Consider the following 8,728-nt stretch of genomic DNA (forward strand, 5'->3'; position numbering starts at 1 on the left):
CTGGCTTTCAACCATACTCTCACTCTTATTCTTCTCACTTTATTCCTTTCTCTTCTCCAAAACTTCTCTCCAATGGCCGCAAAATCGATCACACCCGACGGCGTTTCGACGCTCCTCGCCAACCCTTCCCCAGATTCTCTGTCGGATCTTCCCGACATTGTTGTTCAAATAGTTGATCTCAAGCCCAGCGGCAACAGATACATGTTTGTACTCTCTAATCTACACGTTCAGTTACTCTTCCCCCTTTTTTGTTTCGGATCTGTAATTTCCTGCAATATTTTTTACTGTATGTATTTTATGTGGCAATTTAGGTTCTCGGCCAGTGATGGGAAAAAGAAACTGAGGGCAATTCTTCCTTCGAATATGTATTCCGAGGTTCTCTCTGGGAACATTCAAAACCTAGGTCTTGTTCGAATTCTTGATTACACTCTCAATGACATCCCTAACAAATCTGAAAAGTAAGACCTAATTTCGTAGCAGTTATCGCTTTGTATACTAGCTTTGAAGATGATTGGAGGTATCTGATTTTCGTTGTGTTATTTTTTTTAGGTACCTTATTGTCACGAAATGTGAGCCGGTATCTCCCGCTCTTGAAAATGAGATCAAGTGCGAGGAGCCTGGTATTCTTTTGAAACCCAAAGAAGAGGTTGGATCGAAGACTGAAGGTGGTGCTGGTGTTGTTTTGAAGCAAAAGCAGGAAGTGGTTACAAAATCTGCTGCGCAGATTCTAAATGATCAACATAGAAAGTGAGCAGTATTCTTGTGTTCTTGTTTCATTTCAAATCGTTCTGAGATTTAAGGGTTTTTCATTTTGATTTTTCTTTTTAAATTTTTCTCTCTTTTATTTTAGTTCGGCTCCTGCTGCACGCTTGGCAATTACGCGTAGGGTGCGTCCACTCGTTTCGTTGAATCCTTATCAGGGTAATTGGACGATAAAAGTTAGCGTTAGTAACAAAGGAAACATGCGTACCTATAAGAACGCTAGGGGTGAAGGTTGTGTATTCAATGTTGAATTGACGGACGAAGAAGTAAGAGTTGTTTGTTTTATTTGTTTGGGAATTATATGCTGTTTTTCTTGTTAAGTGTAGTGGTTGATATTTCCCCACCTAATTTCAGGGTACTCAGATCCAGGCAACCATGTTTAACGATGCCGCCAGAAAATTTTACGACAAATTTGTTCTGGGAAAGGTTTATTATATTTCGAAGGGGACACTAAAAGTTGCCAACAAACAGTTCAAAACTGTTCAAAATGATTATGAAATGACGCTCAACGAGAATTCTGAGGTGGAAGAGGTGGCGGGTGAAGCAAGTTTTGTCCCGGAAACAAAATTTAGCTTTGTCCAGATTGATCAGCTAGGTCCTTATGTCAACAAGTCTGAACTTGTGGGTAAGTATTGTATATAACGTGCTTTAATTGTCGTGGTTTAACCTTGATTCATTATTGATTGTATATAGTGCAATTTCAGATGTCATTGGAGTTGTTAAGAATGTTTCTTCAACAATGAGCATTCGTAGGAAGAGTGACAATGAGAGCATTCCAAAGCGCGACATTACTATCGCTGATGAAACGTGAGTATTTATTACTTATTACTTGGAGTGTTTATCTCTTCAACCATTAAAGAATTATTCCCATTAAGCTTTATATATAGGGAGGAGTTAAGAGTGTTCATATGTTAAAAAAATGTTTCCCCCCTGCATCTGAGGTCCTTTAATTGCGTTGAATGGTTGTAATGTAGGTTTAGATACTCACCTTGTTGGATAAAGGTTTGTTGAATTGTGTAGATTTAAATGTGCATGCCTGACATTTCAGGAAGAAGACGGTAGTTGTGTCGTTGTGGAATGATCTTGCTACTAACACAGGACAAGATTTACTGGACATTGCTGATCAATCTCCAGTTGTTGCAATCAAGTCTCTAAGGGTTGGGGACTTCGAAGGTATGATAAGGCTTACGCTTAGATAAACACTATATGACACTGGTGCGAGAGGCTCATATCTTTACCGTTCTTGAATATCTGTCTCAGGTGTTTCTTTGTCAACTATAAGCAGAAGTGTAATTCTGGTAAATCCAGACGTACCCGAAGCAAAGAAACTCAGAAGCTGGTATACCAATATCCGCTATGCAATTGTTGCCTTGTTATGGTATTTTTATGATAGTCATACTTATATGTCTGCTTTGGCTCACAGGTATGAATCTGAAGGCAAAGATGCTTCAATGGACTCTGTAGGTTCTGGTTCAAGTCCAACATCTAATAATGGAATTAGATCAGTGTACACTGATCGTGTTCCACTTGCTCACATAACCTCCGACCAATCATTGGGAGAGACGAAGGTATTTTGGTAGCTAATTTTCTTGAATGTTGGACATTGTTAAGACGGTACCATCTGGTTATTAGCATTCGGGCAACATACTACTGAAATTCTTGGAAGTTTGAAAGGATTGTAACGTGAATCACTAATCTGACTTGTAATCTCTTATGTTACTTTGAGCAGCCTGCGTTTTTCAGCGTTAGAGGATATATAAGCTTCATAAAGCCTGACCAAGCAATGTGGTATCGTGCCTGTAAGACATGCAATAAGAAAGTTACTGAAAACATTGGTTCTGGATATTGGTGCGAAGGATGCCAGAAAAGCGATGAACAATGCAGTTTAAGGTAGCACACTTGTCATCTTTAGTGTTAACTTTTCTATCTGATGCATGCATTTAAAGTTTTTATTGTCCTTTCAGGTATATTATGGTTGCCAAGGTTTGCGATACAAGTGGTGAGGCTTTCTTCTCCGTCTTTAATCAGGAAGCTGAGAAGATTGTTGGATGCTCTGCAGATGCTTTAGATGACCTTAAATCACAAGTAAGATCAGTTACCACGTTAAATGTTGAAACACGATGATAAAATGCTTTATTTAACATTACATGGCTTGTTAATGTCAGGAAGGAGAAGATAATCCTTATAATCTGAAATTGAAGCAAGGAACTTGGGTTCCGCATCTTTTCCGCGTCAGTGTTACCCAGAACGAGTATAATAACGAGAAGCGGCAAAGGATAACGGTTCGAGCAGTTGTTCCTGTTGACTTCGCAGCTGAATCAAGGATGATGCTGGAAGAAATATCAAAGATGAGAGCATAAGAGATCGATACGCAGATTTACAGTTTGTAGATTCCTTTTAAACGCTTTTTGAGTAATGTTACTGGTTGTAATTATTAATTCCTTATGTGGTTTATCATACATTTTGCTGACATCTTCATGTGGTATGATATTGGCGAAATTTTAGTCATACACATTTTCATGATTTTTCATCATGACTCTGTTTTTATTAGGTACTAGAGTGAATAATTTGCACTCTTTTATGTTTTTATTAGATTTTTATTTAGTGTCACAATATAATAATTCTTTTACCAATCTATGTTTTGGAAAACTTGAAGAGACATCAGATGATATAAATGGTAATTATTTCGTTGTTTCCTTTCACTTACTATTTTAAAGTTAATTGAAACAAAAAACTTGTAGTTTAAGGGCCGGTGTGCGAAACATTGGTTTTCAACTTGAAATTGTTTATTTAGAATTTATAATTTTTATTTTATGAATTTGTTTTGTATACAACTTGAATATCTTTAATGTTTTAAAATCTGGATTATTTTATGTATTTGCTATTATAATCTGTTATGGTCATTTTGGTTGAGTTGAGGTATTCAGATGAAATTTTAGTAAAAAAAAGTAAGGGTAACTATTTCTTTTTCCTGAATTTATATAAAAGGTTTGGAATACTTAGACTTTAACATGTAATATATTAAAAAAAGATTATATGCTAATGGGCTACAAACTTTTTTTATCTATATGAGAAAACATGTAAAGAAATTTACAACAAATCATATTCCAATTAGCTATAACCTTATTAAATATAGTTTTCGTTAAATATAAACTTAGACTCACTAACTTTTTTAATAAAATCTCTTTTATTTTTTCAATAATTCAGTAAACTACTTTAGTTCTAGAATTGCCATTCTTTTACCTTACTAATAATTGGCGAATTAATATTGACATTGATATCTTAAAAAAGTAATAAATAGTTTACAAGAAAAAAAAAATTTGGCATCTTTAATTATACATTTTATTATGTTTTTCTTCAGCATGTTTTTTCAGTATGTTTTTTTTTTTGTACAATAACATTAAAACGCTCCATTTCATTTAAGGTGCTACAAAATTAATACAAGTAAAAATATCCCTTCCTTGGTGTATTCATTGCCTCTCTGTATTTTTTTTCTTAATTTTTGATGCTGTTTCTCTTTTACATTCAGAACGTATTGTTGTATACTGATTTTAATATTTTAAAATATTAAAATCAATACATTTTGAAAACAAACAAAAAAACCAGAATAAAATCTGGACTCTAGTGAGATTTGAGCGGCAACACTTATTTAACCCAGAATTCTGTTATAAAGAAATGGAAAATGACACTTGAACAACCATTTTTGACAATATTTAGACACGCGCACACGTGTCTAAATTTGAGTGGTCCATTTTCATTTAATTTTTCCAACTGGACCACTCAAATTTAGACACGTGTGCGCGTGTCTAAATGTTGTCAAAAATGGTTGTTCAAGTATCATTTTCCTAAAGAAATGTATATTGTAGAACTCTGCTTCTGCAGGCATCACGTGAAATAAAACACCTCCTTATAGCTGAGAGGGACACTTTTTTTTGCGCACTTTTAACCACAAACATCCTAGTATTTATTCGTTGAATTTTATTACAAATCATATAATATAGCGATTTTACTTTTTTTTTATTTTATTTAACAAACTTCGTTTATATTTCTAATAAATTTTAATCAACAATAAAATTTAATTTATAAGTACGGTAGACAGTATGTATCTTTATTAGTAATTCCAAAACTTTATGTGGAGATTTTATATTCTGATTAGTGATGCTTAATTTTGCTTAATTGTCAGATAACCTTCTACTCAAGAACTCACTTGTAAATATTATTATAAGGTTTTTTGAACACAGTAAATTAATACCAACTCTAAATACAACATCTGAATTTTCGAGATCAATTATAAGAGGAGAGCAACAATGTAATTTTATGCAATAGCTTGGATGCATCTTCATCATCATCATCATCATCTTGATGTTTAGAGGTCCATTCCTGAAAACGATGGAGGCTACCAGTGAAGTCTGTAAACAGACCATCAACACCTATCTTGTTGATCCAGTAATCATACTCCACATACGGATCTTGACTAAAGTTGAAGTGCAAAAAAATGTTCTCATTTCGGTAAGTATATGGATGCACCTGCATCAACAATAGCAATTTATATTGCCATTTGTTTGGCTCCAAACCATTGATGGAAGACAATACAAAGATTACAAATTAAAAAGGAGAAATGTCACAACAGATAAGGCAACAGAATAAAGGAATAATCCGCTCAATCTTCCTAAAGGTATCAAATCCATAAATCATGAGAAAATAAGCTTCAAAGAACTGTACCTGCAGATTATGAGCATGTGCCCTGGAGACAATATCAGTAGGAGTTGCCATATAATTATTTACCACAGGTACCAACGTGTCCTTCCATGGTCCAATTCCCACAACATATTGTTTTATGTAGTTTAGGTATTCATCAGATGTAATCTCCCAGTATGACTGCACATAATCATCACAGTAGTATTTTGTTAGACTTTGGTATAGGCAATCAAAACAGCAGTATAACATAAAATGGAGAAAGTACTACTTCTGAAAAGGTAGAGATTACATAAATGCTGCTAAGATCTAGGGATAGCCAAGGATCAGTCAACTAGGAATGGATAAACTCCTAGGAAAGGGCTTTTTTCTCCAATTTCAACATTTTATTTAAGGAAGCTAGCATTGACTGTACGGGAAAGAATGACAATGGAAAGCTGAAAATAGAAGAGAAGAAATCGAAAAGGTAGTCTGAATACTTAGTTTACATTCCCCCATTTGTACAAGAATAAGAAAGAAAATGTTGTATATAGCTCCACTGTGGGGACTACTTATGCTTTCTCATTATAGTTTAATTTTTTAAGGTCTGAATTATGATATAAATCATTAACTTCACTAATCTAACTAACTCCATTAACAATACATCTTGTTCTGAAAACTTGCAGACAGAAGAGAAGTTCAATAATCCTACATAAGCTTGCACATATGTGGTAAAATGTATTACAAACCTGATTGGTGTCTTGCGTTGGAATATCAACATCGTCAATTAAGAAAATTTTGGGCAAGTCCGTCTTATTTGCTATATACACGAGTGAAGTTGGAGCAAATGACTGAATGAATACAGGTTGTCTCCGCCAATTTTTTGACAGGTAGGAACCCTTTAACCCATATTTCTGAAGTGTCTCCACAAACTTGTCTTCAAATCTTTTGCCATCTGACCATTTAACCTGTTGATTGTATCAATTCGACTTAATGAACGGAAAGAAGACAAAATCCCCAAAGAACTTGGCCAAAACATTATACTATTAAGGCGAAATTAGCAAGCATGACATTGTAATATTTTTTGTAAAACATTTAAGAATTCTTAATGTAATTTGCATTTAGAAACTTCCAACAACATAATCTTACCTCCAGTAATACTCATTAGCCTTAATTTGGAAATTGGTGGATTCAATTATATTCTTCAGTTAGATGAATTATATATCAATAGCTCTGCCTTTCTGAGCAACTTATCTTTGTCGATACAAGTCCACACCCCCGTTCCCCCCGAATATATTCCTAACATTTAGGCATTTGTTGGATTCTACAAAGAAATACTCACATGTTGATTGATAAATACTGGGTTTTTTATCTCTGGATATATTCCAACAACTCTGGGTGCATCCAGTGCTATGTTAATGAACTCTTCAAAAGTGATGATTTGAAACTTTCCTGAAATAGATTACCGGTATAAAGTTATGGACTAACGGTTGATTTTTATGTGTGCAAAAGCAATATTAGTTCCATGCACGAATCACAAGAAATAAAAAGTCATCAGCAGTAAGCTTCCCTAAAAATAAGAAGGAAAATAAGTCTACTCTTCAGTGAGCAGGGAATACTGCAACACAGTGCACAGTTAGCAGCAAGGCATTGAAGAGGAGAAAAAAAAAATTGCAAGATGGGGAAGGAAAGAAAAAGTGAAGAAGGAGAGGGTGGGAAATAGTGGAGAGGATTTGGTGCCTTAGACCAGCGAGGGCAGAGTCTGTGTCTCAGTGGTTGTATTGTCTTTACTGCATTTTCTTAGTGGTAACTTGATATTTCCAAATCAATGAATGAACAAGTCAAACAAGCAAAAGAAAATGACAAATAATAAAATGAGAGACTACTCTGTGGAAGAAGGGACTAACCGTTAAACTGTTGATCCCTGTATTTATATCTCTGTCTCACCCTCAATGACTTTAACTCCTTCAATGTGAAATCAACTGAAAATATACAAACAAGTAAACTTATTTTGGAAAATTCGATAATTACAACATGAAGAAACATTGTTTAGACGGCAAATAGGGCTTTCAACAAAACTAGAGAACCTGAAACATACGCAAACCTTTTACGATACACGTTACTAAAAACAACGAAATCAGAGGCGAATTTCAAGCTTATGCATTTATGTCATAGACAGTATCAATCATATTAACCCCCTAATTGTTTTATTACGGAAATTTGCAAAGAAGCTGAAGAAAGGATAGCAAGTTTAGCTACTCTACCAGTGAAGAACCCAGTGATGTTTTCCCCTTGGACTTCATACGTTCTTTTACGATCAGCAAACTCCTTGTGATTTGCAATGTCAGTAGTAATGTCAAGGTTGACATCATGGAAACATATAAGAACACCATCTCTGGATGATAAGATATCAGCTTCAATGAAGTCTGTACCTTCTTCAATAGCTTTCTGCAGGAAACATTCGTTTTTGGGCAACCGTAAGCCAACGATAGAAATGATGGTTCCTATATCATCAACATTTTACCTAATAATAGTCTGTGCATAATTACTGAAAAAATAATTATAGTCGATTTCCAAATCAGAAACAGAATAAGGAAAGAATATAGGTTTGCACAAAAATAGTCTTCACCATATATGCAGCAGAAGTTTCTTCAGGAAACTCTCCATTTGAACCGCGATGTGCAATGTTATAGGGGCGAAAAGTTTGTAGGGGCTTCCTACTTCCCCCATCACCTTTGTTGGGAAGAGGATAAAAAGGCCTTGCAGTGCACCCAATAACAAGAAATAGAAACAAAAAAGGAGCAAAACCTGCGAAAAAACACACATCTGAAGAGAAGAAAATAAACGAAGACAATGGCATGGATATTATGGTAAATTTGAACGTTGACTCAAACTAGTGATAAAACTGTGGCACGATATTCAATGATCTGAAATCTACCATGAGAGAAAATCCATTCAGAAAGTAAATGCGAAAGGGTAGTTGATTAATTAAGAAAAACAACGGTTACAGATCACATGTACCCAGATTTCCATCTTGCCAAGATCAACTGGAAGAAATGAAGGGATACAAAATGAAAAGAAAGACACTGCGGAAAAGAAAGGAGAAAGGATTCTGAATAGTGAAAGATCCTTACAGGGTAAGGACGCCATGGAATTATGTTGTGTTCCTCACTTCAACCTCAAGCCCAATAAGTGTTATATAACAGTATTGGTGAGAACGATTTTATCTTCAGAATGAATGAATAACGATGAATGATTGGTCAGTGGTGTTTGATTAGCGCCCAAAATACAG

General features: G+C 34.8%; 2 protein-coding genes across 3 annotated transcripts; one reads left to right on the forward strand and one right to left on the reverse strand.

Moving 5' to 3' along the window:
- RPA70B (RPA70-kDa subunit B) lies at nt 1–3,270 on the forward strand. Its single transcript, XM_047304461.2, has 12 exons — nt 1–203; nt 312–458; nt 550–747; nt 851–1,028; nt 1,117–1,387; nt 1,467–1,569; nt 1,811–1,935; nt 2,023–2,101; nt 2,186–2,330; nt 2,492–2,652; nt 2,727–2,847; nt 2,928–3,270. Exons 1-12 carry the CDS (start codon nt 73–75, stop codon nt 3,120–3,122), a joined length of 1,854 nt encoding a protein of 617 aa, XP_047160417.1. The 5' UTR covers nt 1–72; the 3' UTR covers nt 3,123–3,270.
- Nucleotides 3,271–4,951: 1,681 nt separating this feature from the next.
- On the reverse strand, nt 4,952–8,728 carry GDPD6 (PLC-like phosphodiesterases superfamily protein). Of its 2 annotated transcripts, XM_088105058.1 has the most exons (8): nt 8,571–8,728; nt 8,066–8,244; nt 7,701–7,884; nt 7,344–7,418; nt 6,779–6,888; nt 6,186–6,404; nt 5,485–5,640; nt 4,952–5,289 (listed from the first exon to the last, which is right to left on the reverse strand). In XM_088105058.1, exons 1-8 carry the CDS (start codon nt 8,584–8,586, stop codon nt 5,047–5,049), a joined length of 1,182 nt encoding a protein of 393 aa, XP_087961184.1. In that variant the 5' UTR covers nt 8,587–8,728; the 3' UTR covers nt 4,952–5,046. The 2 variants fall into 2 exon arrangements, with proteins under 2 accessions (XP_087961184.1, XP_087961183.1); XM_088105057.1 differs by lacking the exon at nt 8,571–8,728 and having other exon boundaries at nt 8,066–8,513.

The sequence above is a fragment of the Vigna umbellata genome, chromosome 1 (genome assembly GCF_029865625.1).
Source record: "Vigna umbellata cultivar VRB3 chromosome 1, Vumbellata_1.0, whole genome shotgun sequence".
NCBI classification, from domain to species: Eukaryota; Viridiplantae; Streptophyta; class Magnoliopsida; order Fabales; family Fabaceae; genus Vigna; species Vigna umbellata.

Bases quoted from the DNA above. Each gene is read 5' to 3' on its own strand.
- RPA70B (XM_047304461.2), top strand. From the start codon at position 73: ATGGCCGCAAAATCGATCACACCCGACGGCGTTTCGACGCTCCTCGCC. The intron at 1,936-2,022 runs GTATGATAAGGC...TATCTGTCTCAG, and splicing joins AAGGGTTGGGGACTTCGAAG to GTGTTTCTTTGTCAACTATA. The intron at 2,848-2,927 runs GTAAGATCAGTT...TGTTAATGTCAG, and splicing joins TAGATGACCTTAAATCACAA to GAAGGAGAAGATAATCCTTA.
- GDPD6 (XM_088105057.1), bottom strand. From the start codon at position 8,296: ATGCCATTGTCTTCGTTTATTTTCTTCTCTTCAGATGTGTGTTTTTTC. The intron at 6,889-7,343 runs GTTAGTCCCTTC...AATCTATTTCAG, and splicing joins CAGGGATCAACAGTTTAACG to GAAAGTTTCAAATCATCACT. The intron at 5,290-5,484 runs GTACAGTTCTTT...TTGTTGATGCAG, and splicing joins CACATGCTCATAATCTGCAG to GTGCATCCATATACTTACCG.